Raw genomic sequence first — 21,443 nt, forward strand, 5'->3', positions numbered from 1 at the left:
GGACCTCGGCGACGACCCCCCGGACCTCGGCGACAGTCCCCGGGACCTCGGCGACAGTCCCCGGGACCTCGGTGCCCGCCGTCCCCGGCGCCGCTGCCTTGGAAGCGACCGGTGCGGGCTCGAGGGGAACACCAGAGAGACCCAGAAGGGTTCGCGGGCGGCTCGACGCCGCCGCAGACAGCCTTGGAGCTGACGCGGGAGAGCCGGCGAGCGCGCCTGCTGGACGCGGCGCCGCTGCGCGCCTTCAGCGCCGACCTGGTGACCTGGGGCCGCGGCCCGGCGCCGGCCGCCGGCCCGCCCGCCGCCCAGTGTGAAGTGACGCGCGTCTGGCGCGGCAGCTCGGAGCCGGAGCCGCTGGCCGCCGCCGCCGGCGGTGCCGGCGAGCTGAGGCGGGTCGAGTTCGTCGGACAGTTCGAGCCGGTACGACACACGTGCCGCGCGCGCCTGCCCAGCGGCCGGCTGTGTCCGCGCGCCGACCGGCGCAGGTGTCCGCTGCACGGCGTCATCATCCCGCGTGACGACGAGGGAGAGCCGCTCGACGAGGAGGCGCGCAGGAGAGAGCGGGAGCAGCGCGCCCGCGGCGAGGACTGGCAGGTCAGGCGCCGCCCGCGCCGCCGCCGCTGTCGCTCGCTCGTCGGGGCGTGGGGTTCCGGCGCGCGCTGCTGGCGTAGCTGGTGGTGGAATGCTGACCTGCTCGTGCGGTGTTAAGTTTCGGCGAGGTAGGCCTGTTCAGTTACCTGATCCGAATATTGGTGATGTAACGGTCCATATGTGTGTGTGGTGTGTTGTAAGGTCAGTGACCCGCATTTCGTGACCTGGCGTGATGTCCGGCACGTGTCACAAATCTACGTGAGTCGCAGTGGTACATAGATCCGTACCCGCAGAAAATCGCTACTGAGACAAATCGAAATACTCGTCACAATGACACCACCGCTGCATCTTCACGCTCAGTTCCCATGTCCCATCCCCACCACGTGACCTGACCGGTGCTGCGGCAGGACCCGAAGCTGCTGGCCGAGCTGCGCGCCGCCACCGGTCTGGACCTGCGCGTGCGCGGCGGGCGGCGGCGCGGCGCCGGCGCCGGCCCCGGCCTGACGGACGTGCGCCGTCCACTGACGGCCCGTCAGCGGCTGGCGCACAAGCTGTTCAACGGGCGCGCGGCGCGCCGGCTGGCGGCCGCGCTCGACCGGCTGGACGGCAGCCGCCACGCGGACAAGTTCGGCGACCAGTTCAACTACCAGGTGACTGGCCGCTGAGCCGGCTGGCCAGCGGCGGCGACAGCTGACGGGTCCTGGGGCGGGTCGCAGCGCGGCCGGATGCGGCGGCGCCTCTAGCGGTTTGGAGTAGGATGGCTTTAAGCTCGTGCCGCGAGGGAGCTGCGCGCTCTGATGTCGACTGTCGACGCGCCGTCTCGGAGCAGGCGGCCATGTCGCCCGTGGCAGGCTTGTGACGACGCCGCGTTGGCAGGCTGCTGGCTTGTCTAATGCGGCGGAGGGAAGCGAAAGCGAAGTGTAAGAACAGCTGGTGCGGTTTTTGTGACTTGAGTTGTGATGATAATGGCCAGATCGGGTGGTGATTATGCTTGAACGTGTCAGTGTGGTGTTCGTCTGCGCGCCGTGACGCTGTAAAGGGTACGTTCGTTCTCCGGGTGGGACGTTGCTCGGTGACGAATGTTGCATTGTGATATTCGTGACACTCGCACCCGATGTTATCAGCGAAATATAGCATTATCCATACATTACTCTCTCAATGACTCCAGGACGTGGTTAAGTAGAAGTGACGCTGGCATCATAACTCCCATATCGTCTCCAAAGACGCATCACTGTCCTCGGCATGTGCCTGGATGGCGGATCGCATTTAGGGCCATTGTTGGGAGGAGACCAGGCCGGAGATGGGTGAGCACTGATTTTGTGAAAAGGGTCAAGGGAATCTTGTGTTAAAGGTACGTTTCCTACAAGCTTAACGGAAGTACTTTAACGCAGTTCAGTACGTGCATTTGACGTCGTCTAAGTAAGTAATGAGCTTTTAAAGTAAGTCACGTCACCTGCCGTGAACCCGCCCTGAAGGCAAATAAATAGAAACTATTTATTCCGCAAGCAAACATCTGATTTGATCGTCCGAAGAACCCATAGCTAAGAATTCGTGCCGGATCGACGGTACATTGTAATGGCCACGCATTGCGTTGCGTTCAATCCACTTCCATACAGACATTTCGCTGCTGTTAAATCGCCCGCCTTGAGTCGCACCAGTCATTCGGAATCCACTGCTGGCAGCCTGGCATTTTTCGTGCATTCTAGCTGAACTCTCACGTGGTGAACTAGGTTCTAACGTTTGGCTAACCAGTCGTTCGTGCACGCATGCAGCTTGGGTTGGCTAAAAGCTGTTGTTTAAATGATAAATTTTCACGGGCCTGTCTCGTTACTCAAATGTTTCGCGCATTCCAGCAAAGAGCGTTCTGGAACCCGCGGAATCAGGCTTCAAACATGCGAGCTGAAGAGGCTGGGGGGATCATAATTGGTACCAGGGAAAGGCTCGCTCACTGCACGCACACCGCGTTGGCTGAAGCGCGCTCTGCTTGCATATCGTCGCTGCGTTTCAGTTTTCAGTTTCGGATATCGCTCCTCTGACGGACACATCCGCGGTGCCGCTGTCTCCCGTCGCCCGAGGCTCGCCTGGCGCCGCCGCCTGCGTCACACAGGCCTCCCCGTCACCACCTGGCGCCCGGGTGATGATGACTGGTCGCGCAGGCGACGCCGGCTGCCAGACGCAGTCCGCCTCACGTCGGCGTGTCGTTCGGCGCCCGCGGAGCTCGCTGCGGTGCTCCGCGCCGGCTCTTCGACCCCCGGTCACGTGGCCACCTTCACCTGCCGCCGCGCCTGTGGGGAGCACGGGCCGCCCACTGGGACGGCGGGTCGGGTCCCCTGCCAGGCCATTGAACCGGTCGTCCCCACGCACGTACGCCGGCCGCCAGGCTCAGGCCCATCGGCACGCGACCGGGCTGGCTCGCCGGCGGGCCTACATCACCAGACAGCCCTCCGACGACGACACGCGCCAGCACAGCTTACAAATCGTTGTATTAAGTCACGGACAACGGCCTGGGCCTGCGCTATCATCCGTTACGGTTTGATGGGCGCCGTGCGGCTCGCATGCGAGACAAGGCCTCGTCGGATGCCTTACTCGACTGACATCGCGCCACGCAAGGTATCAGGTATGTCAATATCACGGGAATAATGCAGAAGATCACATAAAGCGCTCGAAGCGACTAACAAACATGAGTGCTACTGAGAGCCCTAAAGGGCAAAAAATTCTAACAGCGTTGGCAATCACCGACATTTGTGCACTGGTTGCATAGCAGCGTTGTTAACAGCACACCACGCGCAGCGTTGTCCGTCACACGAGAAAGCTCAAAGTGGTGACTGGCATATCTCCCCCACTGACTAGTAGCCGTCATTGGCCGACACGTTCCCATCAGCTCTCCCTAATCACGTATACCCAGTTTCACGGGCCTCGCACCATCAGAACGGCGCGAACATCCGGTTCGGTTGCCCAGCCGCTGCTCGTTGTTGCTCGTGTCTGCGCACCAGTCCGCTGGCTTATAAAGCGCGATATTTCTCGGATCTTGCCAGGTTACGTCGTGGCGCCAAAAATGGCGTCTGCGTCGATGATAGCTCACACCTTGTTTCAGCAAGGATTTTGGCCATTCAGCGCATAGACCTCAGTGTGACGTACCCGGGTGATGCGGGCTGCACACTTGCCATCAGTTTGACGTACGCGGGTGATGCGGGCTGCACACTTGCCATCAGTGTGACGTACGCGGGTGATGCGGGCTGCACACTTGCCGTCAGTATGACGTAGCCGGGTGATGCGGGCTGCACACCTGCCGTCCGTTGTCCTCAAAATGAACGGTATCAAGGTAACCTTTCGCGTATCTGACAGTGCATGAATCGTCAGAGGCTGTCTAGAATGCAGCCTTGTCGTATAATTACGACCAAATTGGCTTATGTCGCACACTTCATGTCCATACCATGAGTTTGGTCTCACCTCCGCTGGGCAACCCGCTACTCTAATCATGCCAGCCTCACGGGCAAGGAGCTTCTCGCGTGGGAATGACGTCACGGGCGCGGAAATCCTCACGTGGGACTGACGCCACGAGCGCGGAGCTCCTCACGTGGGAGTGACGTCACGGGCGCGGAGTTCTTCACGTGTGACACGTCACTGACGCGGAGCTCCTCACGTGGGAATGACGTCACGGGCGCGGAGTTCTTCACGTGTGACTGACGTCACAGACGCGGAGCTCCTCACGTGGGAATGACGTCACGGGCGCGGAGCTCTTCACGTGGGACTGGCGTCCCGCTGCTCGGCCAGCACCATCAGCACCTGCTGCATGCGCTCGGCCAGCTCGCCGCGACGCTGGTGCTGGTCGGCACGCGCCGCGCGGCTGCCCAGCAGCCAGCACAGATGGAACTCCGTGCGGAACATGTCGTCCCGCGCGCCGGCACCGTCTGGTGGCGGGCGGACGGCGCGGGCGGCACGCGCGCTGCGCCGGTACGCGGCCGCCTCGGCTGCCATCTGACGGCCGGCGGAGAGCTGCAGCAGCGCCATCTCCAGCTGGTCGGTGGTGGCCGGCGCCAGCGCCTCCTCCAGCAGCGCTGCCAGCGGCGCCAGATGGGGCAAACACGTGTTCGGCGCCTCGGCGTTGGATCCATCGTTCATGCTGCGCAGACAGGGCCGCAGCTGCGCATCGAACTCGACGGCAGCGGCCGTGAAGCGTTGCCGCGCACGGTGCCACGTGACGTACAGCCTCTGGACCTGACAACCAGAGGACAGACCCAATGTCAGAGGCAGCATTAAGAGCGAAGAGTTGCTGTCACAACAGGCGTTACCAGCATGAAAAGCAAAATACGAACAAAAGGATTTAGCACTGATAGCTGTCACACCGAGTGCATTTACTAGATCATGACCAGAATCTCAGTCGTTTCACTGACTGTAACGCAGCAGTCTCGAAACTCAGTCCATTGCTCGCTGCGACAAGGAATGGCAGGCCCGCTTGACATGGAGTCCAGCTGTTTGTAGTGTATGGCAGACCAGGTGTGGGACTTACGACGGAACGAGTGCTAGACAAAGCGCCACGGGCTACACGTCCGGGCATTACGACTAAAGCGTCATGGCGACAAGCGCGGTTCACCAGAAGGATCGCGCTTTTGATCGGCGTGGTGCCTTCGCAGTTTGGTTTTGATTCCAAGCAGTTTTGTTCACCTGGCGAGAGCAGAGCCCTTTTATGATGCTGGCAAAGCCGTACAGGTTTCCAAGGGCTGTCTTGGTCTCGATCGCCACGTTGATCCACTTATTGATCATCTGCACCCGCTCGTCTTCGTCCTCTTGGCTGACAATGGTGGCGATCACGAAGGCCGAAAACCATTCGGATCTGCGGGTGGAGAAGACATGCATTAGGAGCACTTCCATATCCTCAGCTCCAGGCGAATGCATATTCGCCGAAAAAAACGCCTCTAAACTGTTTGCTGAAACAAATTGTGTGTGACGCGCGATGTCGCCAGACCAAGCTGCGTTGGGTGTTCTGGATATCTTGCCACAACGGTGGAGACAGAGCGCAGGTCGCACATCGGACCACCACAACTATGTCCCTAGCGGTGTACCCCACACCCAGAAAAGTGTCACATCGTTTGGGCGCTGGGCGGCATCCCTCACCTCTCCAGCAGGTCCTGTCGCAGCTGCTGACCCTGGGGCAGCGTGACCAGCTCGATGCCCGAGACGACGCCCAGCCCGAGGTCTTCCTCCCCGTCGTCCAGCAGCCGCAGGTCCCACCAGGTCAGGTGGGCGGCCAACACGCGCGCCGGCGCCTCCAGCAGCTCCAGGGTGACGCCCTTCAGCGCTGTGGCGTCCAGCGGCGCGTTGTGTGTCACCGGAAGCAGCAGCGTCTCGAACGCGTCAACGTCAAACGCCGACGGTGGCGCCACCTCGACAGGCCGCAGCGGCGCCGGCTCTGCCCGCGACTCCCGCTCCGGCTCCGGCTCCGGCGCATGCGCCGAGTCGCCCGAGCCGTGGCCCGAGTCGGAGCCGGGGTCGGCCGGCTCGGGGATCTCGGCGTAGACGCGCTGCTCGCGCCGCAGGGGCTTGGGCGGCGGCGAGGCGGCGCCGGGGCCGCGCAGCCGGCCCGGCTGGGAGTAAAGCGGAGCGTCGGCCGACGCCAGGCGCGGCAGTGAGCCGCTGTGGCCGCCGCCGCCGAGCCGGCGCGCCGCCGTCAGCTGCTCGACGCTGCTGACGCGCTGGTGGCGGCCCAACAGCGTGCGCCTCCAGCTGAGGTGGGCTGAGCCAGGCCGGCTGGCCGGGGCGGCGCCGATCGGCACGGTGCGCGTGATGGGCCGGCGCAGGCGCGCGCCCGACGCGGCCGACACGGCCCGCTCGACGCCCACGTAGCTGGTGATGAGGTGCGGGATCGTCTCGTACGGCTCGTCCTCCAGGAAGAACTGCTCGGTCTCGTAGATGGTGTCGGGGTTCACGCGCACCTGGGGGGAAGTCGCACGCTCGGTTCAGGTCTCTGCACTGCTGGAGGGGAGGGACACATGACGTCTTGAATCGAGTCAGCCAGCCTTGCACGGTACGGTGTGGCGAGAAGCCAGTCGGCGCTCACAATTGATCACAATCATCATCACGGACTTTGCTGCTGCATTCGCACAGCGAATAAACAAGCAACTCATCGCATCGTTGATTAAGCAGCTTTCCAAACAGCCGCGACAGGTCAGAAAATGAAATTGTTCACGCGCTGACGGAGTTATTCACAGTCATTGCCCGTCGACAGCAATGCGGAAGCTCGAATGCCGGTAACAGCTCGCGGTGGAGTTTGGGAGGCGCTGCGTCCTCACAGGATCGGCACAAACTGGGCATCGTAGTGGTAGCAGGCTGTCGCTCCGCAACGGAAGAGCACAGTGGCGCATCCCTCACCTTATTGATCATGAAGTGGACGCTTGTGCCGCTCCAGCGGCAGCTCAGGGCAAACTCCCCCGGCTGGGAGGTGCTCTCGCGCACCAAGAAGTCTCCGTCCTCGCTGAGCAGGGACTCGGCTTCGAGCCGACCGACGCGGCCGTGGTACCTGGAGAGCCCGTCGTTAGATCCAGCTGTGCAGCGAAGCATCGGAGCTTAGTGCGCCCAGCTGCCAGACTGGCCAGCCCGGTCGGTCGAGGGCACCTGACAGCTGGGCGGCACGCTGTAATGCTTTCAAACTAATGCAGACCATGTTTGTGCATACACGGAGGACCAATATCATTCAGCAAAACGGGCATGAAAAACCATGGGTAGCCGACGTAACGGGCATACTGGCGTACCGGCGATTGGTGGTGGACTCACAGGGGTACCTCCCGTCTCCAGCGCCCTGCCTTAGTTCTCTGCATGGTCAGCACGCGGACGCTTCATCCCCAGGAGGAGGGTACAGTCTTCAGCGCCACGCCTCTGTCCCCTCACAAGCGCCAGGACTGTGAGGTTACAGGGGCTCTTTCGTTTTCCGAGCACCACGCCTGTGCCCCTGACCAGCGTGACAGTGAACACTTCATCCTTCAATGGCCTTCTTCGACCCCAATATCATGCTTAGACGCCTCCCCACCAATCGTGCGAAATGCGGACCCTCCTAGATCCCTCGCTTCCCCGGCACCCCTCCTCTATCGCTCACCAGGCGTGCGAGCGCAGGTCGGCGCTGTCCAGGCTCAGCTCCCACTCGAGAGACCGCGGGCCGTCGATGGAGGCCTCGGCCGGCTGGCCGCCGCCGCCGCCGCCGCCGCCGCCGCTGCCGCCGTCTCCGCTCGGCGCGCTCGCTCGCGCCGCCGCGCCGCCCTCGGTCCGGGCCGGCAGCTGCCGGCGACACGGGGCGCAGCTGGTGACGCAGTCGCCGACGCGGCCGAGCAGCGCGCGTCCACATGCGTCACTCCGCGGTGTGAAACGGTGAAGCTGGCGGATGTTTGTCACCGGTAGCAGATTGATCGTGGACGCTGTGCCATTGCCGTTTGCACTTTGGCCTCGGCGGAAAACGTCACGGAAATCGTCGACGGAGGTAGGTTGGACGCAGGGTGCACCGATGGCTGCGGAGAACCAGCGCTCAAGGGCTACGTTACGAGCTCGCTCCCAGCGCTCGTGCAGACAGAGCGCTGATATGGAGGCCTCAATACCATTACGCTTTTAAAGGTGTAAATCAGGAGCCAACGGGAAATGTCGTTCTGGTGTCAGCACACGGCGGACCCCAGGTATACGGGCTTGTCGGTAGCGAATACGGAATGGCAAGACTGAACGGGGCTGCATCACTGATCACACCACATTCTCTGTTCACTTCAACCCCGGAAAACTGAGGTCTTCTTGGTTGACATGCTTAATTTAGTTCGTACGCGTCCCAATTTGCCCCGAAAAGTGAACATCTGTTTGCTGAGGGAATGGGGCATCGGAGGGTCCCGACAAGTGTGAAGGGCAAGCTCACATTGCATGCTATTCTTTCCGTATAGTTTCAAACAGTAGATAGCAAGTTTGAGACTTAATCAAAACAGTGGGACATGGGTCTCTCGGTCCTTTGTTCCTACGTCTACCCTCGATTGGAAAATGTCCATTTTCGTAACTACTAATGGTCCCTCATGCTGTACAAAACGGCAGCGCACACCTCTGCACCGCAACCCGCGTGACCGCCGACGCCTGCCACGGCCCTGGTCGCTCGGCACACTCGCTCGAGAGCTCCGTACACAGCCGAGAACGATCCCACCCGACCGGCCGGGAGCGAGCGCCGGAGCGCGCCCTGGCGCAGCCGCCGCCGGTCCGATCCACCGCATCAACACGCGGTCCAATCCACCCGCCAGCTCACGGCCAGCCACGGTCCGACGCCCCCAGCCGCGAGTCAGCCTGTACTCACCATGTTTGCGGAGCGCACCGTTCTCGTGACGCGCGCTGCGGGACGCGCGAGACGTGTCGACGGCGTCCGCTCGCCGCCGCCCTGCTGCGCCGGCCGGCGCGCCGCGCCGCGCTGATACCCGCCGTGTGTCGTCACTAATCAATGGATGACGTCACAACGCTGGGGCGGCTGGGAGCGGCCGGCGCCCCCGGGCTGACCGTGCCATGAAATTGCACGTGGCAGCATAAACAGGGCTGGGAAGGGGGAGGGGAGACCGTGGGCTCGGCGACGAGCTGTAAACAGTTCGTGCAGCTCGCGGGGTTGGCCTGCAAAAATGTCCACCGGCCGCAGTGCAGGCTCGATTCCGTGTGTGTGCCGTGTTGCCCATGCTGATTAGTGTGCCCACGTGGGAGACCACATACTCGTGTGTTTTTAAGTATCGTGTCTATGCTGCCTGGAGCTCAGCCGATGCAAATGGCGGACATTTGCTGCAAGACGTGAATGCAGCCAACCGAAATATGGCGACTTGCCTCAGACGACCTTGAACATCTCACCATTTACCACACTTAGCACGTCTTAGCACTTGAACATCAGGGTTTCGTACCTGAGCAAATGCACAGAAATGTTTGACTGAGTTTGTGTAATTTTCTACTTTTTATGATAAAGTGACCTGATTGCGATGACGACATGAGGAAAATGGACGAGTTTGGTTCTGTATTAGGGCTCTGAATTGTGTTCTAATGTTGTCATATTTTTCCAAAGTCGCTTTACCTATCATTTAATCCACCTGCAACGAATAAGGGTAAAGGAAAAAGCTCCTCAACAACGGGTCGATAGCCAGTGCTCGAATGGTGTCAGATAGTGGCAAGAGAAAGTCGAAAGGTCAATACCGACATTATTTTTTTTTTTAAATTTCGTCGTTAAGATTGAGTCCAAACCTTTTGAATGGGTGGATTTCCGAGATCACAGCCCATGTCTAGCAGTGCTTGCGTGAGATCTGACTCCCACCATCTGATCGTGCAATTTCAGGCCAACGGCAGAACTTAGTGGCGGATGTTTAACGTGTCGCAATGACGACAGGCTAACTTTGCTAAGGTTGCGCTAAGTGGAGGGTATTTTCCCTTTTATCATGACCCATTTTTTGTATAGTATCGATATTTCCTAAAACAAAACGTAAACACAGGGATGTCAGTTCAAAAATCGGTTAGGGGTTCAGCCGAAAAAGTTAACTTTCCCAAACTTGATTTTTCCCCGGAATTTGGCTACCTCAGTTCGCCTCCGCGATGTCAAAATAAGAAATTTTAAATGTGGGAATTTACGTTATTTTGCCGCGGAGGAATCACTTTCCATTCCAAGTGAGTGTGAGCTGCTTTTTGTGAAAAGCTTAGAATGGGATTACAAATTAGAAAGCTTAGAAAGTGACAGAAAAACATCTTGGTAAATCTTATTGAGGGAGCAATAATGTTAACCGCCGTCACTGGTCGTGTTGTCTAACCACCACAGTTGCGATCATGCCACACACAAGTCCAGCTCCAACTACACGTGTTACACCTCCAGAAAACAGCTTCATCGAAAGCCGGCCACGTGGCCCGGCTTAGCGGCCGTTCGGTGGCAGTCGCGTCCGCCTGATATCGGAAGGTGGCGGCCGGGCCGGCGTCAGCCCGCGCGGGCCACCCGGACCGCGTCTCGCGATAGCGCGCGGTCATTGTCCGCTTGACGACGTCCTCCCGACCGCAGACATCCCCCCGACCGACCGATCGCAGACATCGACATTCCCCGACGACATCCTCCCGACTAGAGCCCGCAGCGCGCCCCAGCCAGTGACTCAGAGTGTGCCGCGTCATACCCGCCAACAGATGGACTCAATCTTATGCCTTCGCTCGATCGTCATCGTTTTGTCAGTAGCGAAACTGAGGCTGTTGATGGAGAGCTTCGCCTCCTCGTGCGTCACAAGTAACAAACATCGCTGCGGCGAGCGCTGCGGAGCCTTTGCGGTGAAGCGGCATCTCATGTCTGACCGCAGTGCCGGACGCGCTGCCAGCCAGGTGCTTCAGTCCACACAGACCAAGCGACCCGGCTGCTTCAGGCGGTTACTGCTTCTCCCGTGCCGTGGAGAGTCAGGAAAGCGCGGCACCTCAGGGTGTCGAGTGGACGATTGTAGCGGCGATCTTGTCGCGGGTTCTATGACCGCGCAGCAGGTACTACGTTGGTCGCACGCGCGTGTGGGGCTTGTTTGTGGGCGTGCGTTGTGCGTTAATGCGAACCTCGTGTGGACCGCTTAAAGCCGCAGTCCATCGATTACGACCGTCACATGCAGGTGTGTATTTCGTATTAAAATACAACATGCGCTGGTCCGCGTTTAGACTGTTTCTTTCACGTCAAACGAGATTACGCCGCATGAATCATGAAGTGGCATTATTACAAGCGGCGTAATGAAGTGGCGTTGTAACACGATAGGGTGGACACCTCAGTGGCCGACTGGCAACAACATCCTTTCACACGATCTGAGGTACACTCAACGCCCGAGTGTGACCAGACGCGTCCTCCACGACCGCGGCCGCGTCCTGAGACACCACCTTAAATCGGGTGCTCCAGTGACCATCGACTCAGTTTGTACTTCGTCTATCCGATGGGTTTTTGAGCCAGCATATTCTCTGAGCACATCCGAGGAAACTGAACTCCTGCCATCAAGATGTCGCAGACGGGCTGAAAGAAGCCACGATGAGGTCAGGTACGAACAAACACCCGCAAAGTTTGCGGATGATAGGCTTCCTAATGAGGGTGGAAGCTTTTGGTATAAAAAGCGGAAGTGCGCATGAATAAAGGCGTGAGCTATAATCAAACGTAGCGTGCTATACTCGTGGCATAAAGATGGGGATGCCCTTGCTGTCCTATCCATCTGTACTGCCTTTGGATGAATTCCATTTTATGTTTTCAGGAATTGACCGAGCATAGTTTGGCATAAGGAGAACCTTAATCATGACATTCGTGACTCAGTACGGAAAATCTAGAAGGCAACTTCGCTTCAGGATATCATGTTTTACCATACATATCACTGACCGTGGAATGTCATAGGTTGCCGGCTTGTACGCGTACGACTATGGTGTCGACGGACAGCACACGCTCTCTCGGCATGAGATAGACTTCCCTCTCCCATCTCCTCAACAGGTGCCGCTAGCATCGCGGCGCTGCCATATCTCTTACCTTGAGGCCTTCGATGCACGGCACGAAGATGGAGAAGAGGATGTACCAGGCAGCGCAGAATCCCGCTATCCAGAAGCTGATGAGCAGCAGGATGATGAGCCAGACGATGCTCCAGATGGCGCCGCCGCCGTCGTCGCCACCGGCGCCCGCGCCCATCCCCTCGCCTGAGCCCTCTCCCCTAGCCATCTGACCGGTCGCAGGGGTACAGTCAGCGGAGCTAGGAGGTACAGCGGCAGCGGTGGCACTCAGATGAGCAGCAGGATTGGCTCGTGACGTGAAATGCCACGGGGTTCTCCGCGAGGGTCTGTTCTTGTCGTTTCTGAACCATGGCCGTTGGTCGTTAGATATCATAACGTCAAACAGAGAACAGACAACAAAAAAGTGGATGTACCTGAGAACATGCGCTAAATTAGAACTCGAAGAAATCGCACTAAACAGGAAAGTTCTCAGAGTACCGATCAGGGAACCACTTATTTCATGTAAACGATTAAAAACGTAGCGGGAATTTGGTAACGCAACTAAGGAAACTGGGGCCCAAAGAATAAAACGAATAGGGATTTCCCACGTGTGCCGTTCTTTTACTGGAACGCTCTATGCGCCAAAAGAGCTTCTCACAGATGCTGTTTGCCAAACAGGTTCACGCTCCGTGGAAGAGCGGACGGCACCCCAGTGGCCTGGGTGGGGGTGAATTCTCACCTGTGACGTCGGTGGAGTGAAGCTGCGTCAGCTGCGGAGTGGACGCTGTGTGCCTCGCGGCGGGACGGACTCCACAGCGGGCGGCTGCCGTGCGTATTCGCCGCGTTTCCCTCAGGAGCCGGGCCACGCCCGCGCGCCATATCGCCACGGCTGCTATCAGCGCCGATACCGAGAGCTGGGCGCCCCGCTATCGGACCAGCACCGAGGGCACACTTCTGGGACCGTCCCGTCCCGCTATCGGACCAGCACCGACACCCATGGCACACTTCCGGACTGGGCGGCGTGGTGCGATGCCCGGGAAGATCAGCTTCCGGCGTCCCCTGAAGAGGGTCTATTGGGGGCTAGGAAAGACTAGAGGCACCTAATGATCAAACGGAGGGAGTATCACAGCTTTGAAAAAGTCGCTTCATAGCATGACTACATAGCGTGACGCTGGGAAACAAGTTCCACGGAGAGTATGGCACCTCCCATGACCGTGCATCACAGTGTGGGCAAGACGCTTCCATCGCTCCGTAGCCTCGACGACGGCCGTCGACATATGTGATCTTAGATGACGTTTGACACATCCGGCAACAGAATCACCATCGTGCGTCAGATCGGAGCGATGCGTGTTCGCAGCTGCAGGAACCAGTCCAATCAGAGAAGCCCGTGATAAGGGGTGGTGACTCGCATCTCACTCCCCGCCCACCGAGCACGTGACCGCGGCTCGGGCGGGCACCACGGCTGCCGGTCAGCACAGCAGCCGTCGTTATCCGCCGACCATTCTACGGGCGCTGCTGATGACGCGATAATGTTCTGCTGTTCTTTGGCGCGCCATGCCATACTCGCCTCGAACTGCACCCACAGCGTGACAGCGCCTTCCGTGTTCCCCGGAGAGGAGTGTATGTAGATAATCCCGACTATGCACCATCCAAGCAGCTCTCCCCCGCTCATGCAAGTCCACCGCGTGATCATGCACTTTAAGACTTCCGGGCCATAGTCGGGTTACAGGCGACGCCCGTGCCTCTTAGTCCGGGCAGTGTCAATGACCGCTTTTCGTGCACCTGTTCCGCAATAAAAACAAGTTTGCATCTTTTGCCGAGTGAGCATTTTACCAAGATGTTGAAGGCAGCAACATGAGCACCTAGCGAGTTTCCGCGGCAGAGCTAATTGTCCACGAACAGCGAGTGCCTTCGGAACAGGTTCCTCTGGCCGCCGTCATACGACCACAAGCGTCCCGCCTGCGCCAGATCCGCCGGCTTTCGCGCGCCGCTTCTCGCGCCGCCCTCGTCCGACGGGCGGCCGCCCGGTTTGGCGCGCCACAATCGAAAGTCCGTCGCTTCACCGCAAAGCTCCGCGCGGGCCGGGCGAAACTCGAGGTCGAAGGAGGTCGACCGGGCCGGGGGGCCGGGGCCGGAGCCAGCAGCGGCCCAGGCCGGCGCGGGGCCGGCGGGGCCGGTGGGACCGGTGGGACCGGTGGGACCCGCGAGCGTCCGGCCCCTCTGTGGAGCTGCCGCCGGCCCAGCCAGCCGGACGCAGACGACGGTCGGACGCCGGAGCGCGTGAGGAGGCAGGTGGAGCGCCGCCGAGCCGCCCCGGAACGGAGGGGAGGCAGGCGGGACAAGCCGGGGGCCAGGCGGGACAAGCCGGGAAACGTGCCCAACTTCGGCCATGGGATTTCGAGTGAGTATCGCTTTCTCAAGCCCGGGAGTGTTTTGAATGGGACCACCGCTGACATAAAAATTCACGTATTTTCTTTAAGTCATTCTGTTCTGCATCAAAAGAGCAGTCAACGACAACGCGTGGCAATCTTTTCTGTACGGTCATGCAAAAAGCTGTGTTTCATGGCCGTGCAGCACGTCCACGTGAAGTAGTGTTAGGACAAACCTGTCTTCATCTAGCAAGGGTCCGGTGCAGTTTGATTAGATGTAATAGGCATGTGATTTAAACCGTGCTTGTTAAACCAGCGTAGTACGTGGGAAAACGAAGGTGTCAACGAATATAATTTACCCACTTGTTCCGTGCCTTTTCCCATGTATGTATTATGACGCGTCAAAAATGCTCAGATCACTATTTGCTTTTGCGTGACGGTGGCACTGGCAGAATTTGCTGACAAAGCTGTGCCAAAAGTGTGATATGGAAACATCAGTAATGCAGGGGTCCCGATTTATGGAGGGGAGGCTAATTTGGTGTTGCCCGTATTTTGCCCATGTGTGCGGCATAGTTCCAAGTAAAAACTGCGCTTTGTCATTTAGTAACCAGTTTGTCCAATAGACATGTAAATAAATATTTTGTCGTCAGTTTTACTCATGCGAATTCGATCACCAGAACAAATACCGAGGATGATTAATTCGACAATATAATCTACCTGAAACATTGTTCGAACGCATCGTAAAGCATACGGAATCGGTTTCCCTTGTTTGAAATAGTCGGCACGGCATGAAAAATATGGTTCCACCTTCATTCAGTTTGATAATTCCATCCGGTGACAACTCGCTGTCTAAGGCAGCACACAGCAACATTTATCTAACGAGAAGGAAGGATAGAAGTGTAGGCTGTAGACTGCCTGATATTATACCGCATTCAGGACGGTCGCCGGTGCGGTCCGGTGGTCTGACGGTCCGCTGCTGTCTTCCTTTCCGTTCTGACCCTGCTGCCCCCCCCCCCCCCCGCGCAGGCAGCTGCGGCTCCCCTCGTGGTGGTGCTGCTGGTCGCCACGCTGGTCTCGGCCGCACCGTCAGCCCCGCAGAACTTGCCGGGAAGGACCCCACCGGCCGGGCACAGCAGGGACAGGACTCCACCGTCCGGGCACAGCAAGGACAGGTAACGGCCGCACTGTGCGTATTACCCAGTAGCTGCACTGGTGGGGTCCCGGGAGCAGCGGAATGGGCGCTGCTCCGCTTCGTGTATCTCCGGACTCGTAGTGCATGCAGAGATGGACGCATGTGCAAGGGCAGACAACCCATAGCCAGGGAAGAAGCTTGGACACAGTATTGAGAGAGTTGCAGTCCACCACAGGTTACGAACTTTTGCTTCTGTCTCAACTCTGTCCAGCTTGGATAGCCTGTGCGCGCCGAGCGATGGTGCAATGCCTAAAGACGCGCACATGGGGGCTGTCCACGCCGGCAACCGTGCCAGCCCTCGCTTTCCGTCCGCAATGAATCTGGATTAACCCGTCTGATGGGTGGGATGGGGTCGTGCCTCGGAATTTTAGTCAGATGTTCCCGTTTTCCAGCCCGCCAGAAGCTGACCTTATTTCACCGGGCCATCAGCCTCACGCTCGGTTGGGCATCCTAGTCAGAAAGACGGGATGCGAATGCTTTTTGTTCGTTAGTTTTTACGGCATACGCTTTAGAAAAGCTTGCGTCATAAAATTGGCATAAAATACGCGTATTGCAGTCACGTTTCGTCTTATCACGCTTATTACATCCTGAACGTAAGAAGGGCTTTGCAAATTGCTGAGTAGTTCTGTAAAACTGGTTTGTTGCCGCATTTCTAAGCAAGAATGCAGTAAATCTCACCCATTGTGTTTCTCTAACCTAGAATGGATCCAAGGCATTCGGCCTTTCACCCTGTGATATAAGGTGCTAGCGACCGATGACTTCATATATCTTTCTTACGTCACCGGCCTAGTTGCCGTCACTGGTCGCGACGTCCCTGAAGCGTATTATGTTTTTTTTTTTTTACAAGAATGGGACGGTAATTGGGAAACTCTGTGTACTGGAATGGCCCGGGTATAGTCGTATTGCTGACAGCTGATTTTAAGACGCCCACAGATCCTAGAAATGCATGAAAATTTTGGTGTGAATTGCAATGCAACGTGCAAGCTGGCTCACCTTTCTACGCCAGCCTTCTGGAAACCAGCCGTCAACTGATGTCTGCACGTAACCGCCGCTGAATTCGTCCTCTGCGTTCCAGCGCGCCGGCTCTGAGCGCGGCTGTGGGCCTAAGCCCCGGGACCGGCCCCGTGCGTCGCTCCATCCCAGCCGTGATCGGTGGGCGCGGCTCGGTGGCGGCGGCGCGCACCACAAGCTCCGGTGCGGAAGGCGCTGGCGCCGGGCCGCCCGCCTCGGCCGAGTACACCGAGGACCCGGACCGGCCCGGCCGCTTCTGGTTCCGGTTCGAGCTGGAGGACGCCGTGACGCCGCCACCGGACGGGCGGACTCCTCCGCGGGCGGGAGCTGCGCAGCGGCCCAGCAGCCATGGTCGGATTCAGGCAGGACACCTGCAGACCAGCGCGCACGGCGGCGGTCAGACCCAAACGGGGGACCTGCAGACCAGCGCGCACGGCGGCGGTCAGGCCCGAACGGAGAACCTGCAGACCAGCGCGCACGGCGGTCAGACCCAGACGGGACACCTGCAGACCGAGGCGCACGGCGGCGGTCGGACCCGAACGGGGAACCTGCAGACCAGCGCGCGCGTTGCGGCAGGGACGGCGCGGGTCGACGCGGCACCGAGCCGGGTGAAGGGTCCCACGCCTGAGAAGGCGGGCAGCGCCGCGCACATACTTCAAGTCGCAGTTCCCTCACAGCGGGCACCTGTTGCGCAGCGGCTAAAACATACAGGTGCTGCTGGGAACAAAGGCGAGCCCAGTGAACCTAGGACGTCAGAAGCGAAACAGCAGCGGCTAAAAGACCCAGCTGCTGGGCAAACCAGGCGTCAGCTAAAAAGGCTGCCGAGTGTAACTCCCCTCCCGGCTAAAGCAAAGCGCCCGAATTTCAGCGGCCTTCGAAGTGCGCAAGGTCATGCCAGTCCAGAACGCTTGGTAGGCGCGCAGACTGTGCACAGCACGCTTCGTTTCAGCGAGGCGGTAATCCCTGTAAAGGCACAGACAAAGCCGCATGCTGATTTATCTGCGGAAATAAGTGCTCAGCGTAGTAACGTACACACACGGCTAGTGAGCACGCCCAGCTCGGACACAGGTGGGGATGCTTTGTATGCACCGAATGCCGCAGCCTCTGCCCTAAGCGTCCTCGAAATCCAAACCAGCAAAGAATGCGATTGCACTACAGAATAATCTGAGCCCTCATCAATTCCGACCACAAGGACATAGATCTGGAGGTATCCAGAACACGCCAGGACAGGCGGAAAAAGGGAAGGCGGTGTCCGTCCTGAACAGCCCCGGGCAGCCAGGTCGACAAAGCCCAGTGTCAACTCAGAACTTCCCCAATCAATCGGGACTGAGAAGGCCAGTGTCTGTTCGAAACCATCTCGGACGGCCAGGTCCGGGAAGACCAGTGGTTTGGAACGGAAACCCTAGACGACCGGGGCAGCAAAGAACGGTGGATTTCCAGAACAACCTGGTGCATTTAGGACAGCGAAGACCAGGGCCGGCCCGAAGCAGCCCACCACGTCCAGGGCAGCACAGGCTGACAACTGTCCAGAACAGTCGCGGACATCTAAGACAGGGAACGACGGCGGAGAACAGCCCAAGGCAGCCAGCACAGCGGGGACCAGTGCCAGTCCGGAGCAACCCAAAACAACCAGGGCAGCAAAGGCCAGTGCATGTTCTGAACAGTCATGGACAGCCAGGACGGGGAAGGCCAGTGTCTGTGCAGAAGGACCCCAGACAACCAGGGCAGAGAAGACCGGTTCTTGTCCAAAACAACCGTGGGCAGACAGGACAGGAAGAACCAGCGTCTGCACACATCAACCAGAGACAACCAGGACAGAGAAGACCCGTCCTCAGCAACCCTAGCCAACGAGCAAGAATAGCACCTGTCCAGAACCAACCCGGACAGCCAGAACGAGGAAGGCCAGTGTCTGTCCTCAACAACCTAGGGAAGTCAGGACAGCAAATAGTTGTGTCTACACGCAACAACGTTGCTGAGCCTCATCAAAAAATACCATTGTCTTTTAACAAAATCCCTTACGCCCAGCGAACGTAAGAGCGTTGCAATTTCCAGAACAATCCAGGGAAACCGGAAGATAAGAGGTCAGTGGGTTTAGAGAACAAACCCCAGCATCAAGGGCAGGGAAGGCCATTGTCTGTCCACGCCAACAAGATACAAGGTCATGAAAGACCCATGCCTGTTGCGAGCAACCCAGGACACCTACAAAGGGGAAGACCATCGTCTGACCAGAAGAACGCCGAGCATCCGAGACAGCATGGATCACTGTCAATCCAGAGCAACCTAGTGCAGCCAGGACTACAGCGGCCAGGACCAATTCATAAAAATCCCGGGCAACTGACACGAGGAGCACCAGTACGTTTCCGAAATGACCCAAGACGACCAGAGCAGCAAGGAGCACTACCTTTTCAGAACAACACCAGTCGACCAGGAAGACCAACAACTGTCCTCGACCACCTAGGACTGCCTCGGCAGCGAAGACCTATATCTATTCAGAATAGCCTCGTTTCCCAAGGACAGTCAGGGCTAGTGTCTACACAGAGCAATCGCGGAAAACCCTGAGCAAAGAAGGCCACTTCCGTTCCAAAACAAACCCAGAAAACCGAAACAGCAGAGGCCGTTGGGTTTCCAGAACGCTTCTCGACACCCAGGACACAAAAGGCCAGTATCTGTTCAGAAAAATATTGAGCAACCAAACCAGCGAAGGCCATTGAATCTCCTGAAGAGCCCCGGTCAACTGAGACAGAAAAGACCAGTGCCGTTCCTTAGCAGTCCTTCACAATCAGGACAGGGAAGACCAGGGTCGGTGCAGAACAGACCTCGACAGCCGGGGCAGAGAAGTACGGTGCCTGCCCAGAACAACTTTGGACGACCAGGGAGACCATTGTCTGACCAGAGTATCCGCAGACAACCAGAACGACAAAGGCCAGTGCCTGTTCAGAACAACCTCATTCGACAGCAGGTGAAAGACGGAGCTACCACGCCAAACGCCAGCGCCACTCGTCAACTGCGAGGCCACGCGAGCAGGCCGGGCAGCTTCTCCGTCCCGGGATCGCGGCCTCTTCGGGGAAGACCGCCCGATCCGGGGCGCCTCGCCCTCCAGCTGAAGCCGACAACGCCAACAAGAGACAGTTCGGTGCCGGTTCAGGCCCGGTGGCGGCGGACCGCCTTGACGGTAGCAGCACGTCCCACCAGCAGCACTACCACGATGGTGGTTCCTACGGGGACGGCGGGCCTACGGAGCACCGCTACGGCTACCAGGACGTTTTGGCCGGCTACAAAACGGAATCTTACGACCAATACGGCAACCCGCGTGGTGACCAAGACACCCTCTATCGGTCCATACAGCGGACACCAGACGCTTCCTCACAGTCACGTCAGCCTCCAGCCTCCAGCCGTCTCGCAGTCACGCGAGCCTCACCGGCCGCAGAGCACAGACACCAGCGGGCAGAGTCCGTCGGACGGGTCACAAGACAGCTCCGCTGACGCCAGTAGCGTGACCACCGCCACCACAGCTGACGACGACGCTGGCAGCGCCAGCGGATCTTCCGGCAACGTGACGGCGGAGGCGCCCAACGGCACTGCTGCTGACGTCCGGCAGCTACCAGGCGGCACTGCCGGAGCCGCTGTACCTGCTCGACCCCGGCCACCGCCGCTAGACCTCCCGGACGCGACGCTGGCGGCCGGGCCCGGGCGCGGCCACCGGCGTCAGAGAGCGTGGCTCAGCGGCTGCTGACGACGCCAATCCTCCGGCACCGATCGGAGATGTCGACCCCCATGCCATCACCAAGCCAAAGAATCGCTGGGTAGTTGTTACGCAGAGAAAACCAATGCCCAGGAGAGATGCCCTTGTTTCATTGTGATGCGTGCTGTCTCCAGTATATGGCTACTGCGGCTGCACGTCATATATTTTATTGTTGTTATTTAAAGTTGTACAGGTGGTCTGCGCCCTAGCAGTAGCTCTATGCAGTCCACTGAAGACCATGTGTTTCCTATTTGACTCATTAATTTTCCAGGAAGGTGAGACATGGGTTTATGTTAGGTTTAGAACCTCGTGTTTTGTCCTGGCTAGTTAGTTATCGGGTATTAAGGGGGCGCCAACGACAATGGCTATTTGTGCCCTTTGACCTGCCTGAACAGTCGCATTCCTTGATGAATATTGATACTTTTCGTCCATCCATCTCTGCTTTTGGTATGATGTATGGGAAGAATTGCTGAAGATTGTCCACGGGTGTAGAAATGTTTTTCATGTCCATCAACAGCCAGCAATCGTCAAGTGTTTTCGGACGCAGTGTGAGATGCCTCACCGCCTAATGTTATCAGTAATTGCATCATTCGTCAAAGTAATAGGTGCGACTGGACCACTGAGTTTGGACGGGACACGATTTGTGTTGCCGTCGGATAGAACGCGGGATAACGCACAATACTGGATAAGCTATGGAAGGTGGACAAAACAAAGTATAAATTGATTCGACGATCCTATTCTTATCTCAGCTTAGTGATGCAGCCAAAATTTCGTCCGGAGTACACAAATCGGCGCATGGGGGGTCGTCGTCACAACAGGGGGCTCACTTCGTTGCTGAAGGGGGCCCTCCGTTTGGATAGCAGGGGTCTTTATAGGCTTGACATTTCACTGTCATGCCCCAAGGGCCTCTTCTCATGTTTTAGAAACCCTACAGGTGTTTCACATGGCCAAAAGGCACCGGGTCTTCGGTCCCAGGGGGACCGGACACAATCAAGAAGAGGGCACAGCCTCGAGGCCTCCGTCCTCCCCTGACTACGCCACTGCCCTAAGTTGTCTCTTGAGTGTTCTCCGCACGCTGTTTCCAAATTTA

The 21,443-nt window shown here is 58.4% G+C and overlaps 2 protein-coding genes and 1 long non-coding RNA gene across 3 annotated transcripts; 1 reads left to right on the plus strand and 2 right to left on the minus strand.

Moving 5' to 3' along the window:
* Window positions 1-2,690: 2,690 nt before the first annotated feature.
* On the minus strand, window positions 2,691-8,603 carry LOC119105631 (SH2 domain-containing protein 3C). The gene is made up of 8 exons (XM_037229090.1): window positions 8,583-8,603; window positions 7,682-7,764; window positions 6,961-7,108; window positions 6,357-6,524; window positions 5,707-6,002; window positions 5,257-5,425; window positions 4,604-4,809; window positions 2,691-2,757 (listed from the first exon to the last, which is right to left on the minus strand). Exons 1-8 carry the CDS (start codon window positions 8,601-8,603, stop codon window positions 2,691-2,693), a joined length of 1,158 nt encoding a protein of 385 aa, XP_037084985.1.
* A 2,582-nt stretch (window positions 8,604-11,185) lies between these two features.
* Window positions 11,186-12,880, minus strand: LOC119106271 (uncharacterized). The gene is made up of 3 exons (XR_005095116.1): window positions 12,779-12,880; window positions 12,083-12,268; window positions 11,186-11,584 (listed from the first exon to the last, which is right to left on the minus strand). It is a non-coding gene; the product is annotated as an uncharacterized LOC119106271 (long non-coding RNA).
* A 3,568-nt stretch (window positions 12,881-16,448) lies between these two features.
* On the plus strand, window positions 16,449-20,267 carry LOC119105632 (uncharacterized). The gene is made up of 4 exons (XM_037229091.1): window positions 16,449-16,456; window positions 16,676-17,139; window positions 19,712-19,946; window positions 20,210-20,267. The coding sequence occupies exons 1-4, from the start codon at window positions 16,449-16,451 to the stop codon at window positions 20,265-20,267; spliced, it is 765 nt and encodes a 254-aa protein (XP_037084986.1).
* The last annotated feature ends 1,176 nt before the right edge of the window (window positions 20,268-21,443 follow it).

Source organism: Pollicipes pollicipes, unplaced genomic scaffold, assembly GCF_011947565.3.
Source record: "Pollicipes pollicipes isolate AB1234 unplaced genomic scaffold, Ppol_2.1 Scaffold_6138;HRSCAF=7277_pilon_pilon_pilon, whole genome shotgun sequence".
Taxonomy (NCBI): domain Eukaryota; kingdom Metazoa; phylum Arthropoda; class Thecostraca; order Pollicipedomorpha; family Pollicipedidae; genus Pollicipes; species Pollicipes pollicipes.

What these genes read in the sequence shown, in the direction of transcription:
- LOC119105632 (XM_037229091.1), top strand. An exon ending in GACCGAGGCGCACGGCGGCG is followed by an intron (nt 17,140 to 19,711) that starts GTCGGACCCGAA and finishes CTCGCCCTCCAG; the next exon opens with CTGAAGCCGACAACGCCAAC. An exon ending in GACCAAGACACCCTCTATCG is followed by an intron (nt 19,947 to 20,209) that starts GTCCATACAGCG and finishes GACGTCCGGCAG; the next exon opens with CTACCAGGCGGCACTGCCGG.
- LOC119105631 (XM_037229090.1), bottom strand. Translation starts at nt 8,603, where the DNA reads ATGGACATTTTCCAATCGAGG. An exon ending in TGGACATTTTCCAATCGAGG is followed by an intron (nt 7,765 to 8,582) that starts GTAGACGTAGGA and finishes GGCGGCGGCCAG; the next exon opens with CCGGCCGAGGCCTCCATCGA. An exon ending in TCCACTTCATGATCAATAAG is followed by an intron (nt 6,525 to 6,960) that starts GTGAGGGATGCG and finishes ACTTCCCCCCAG; the next exon opens with GTGCGCGTGAACCCCGACAC.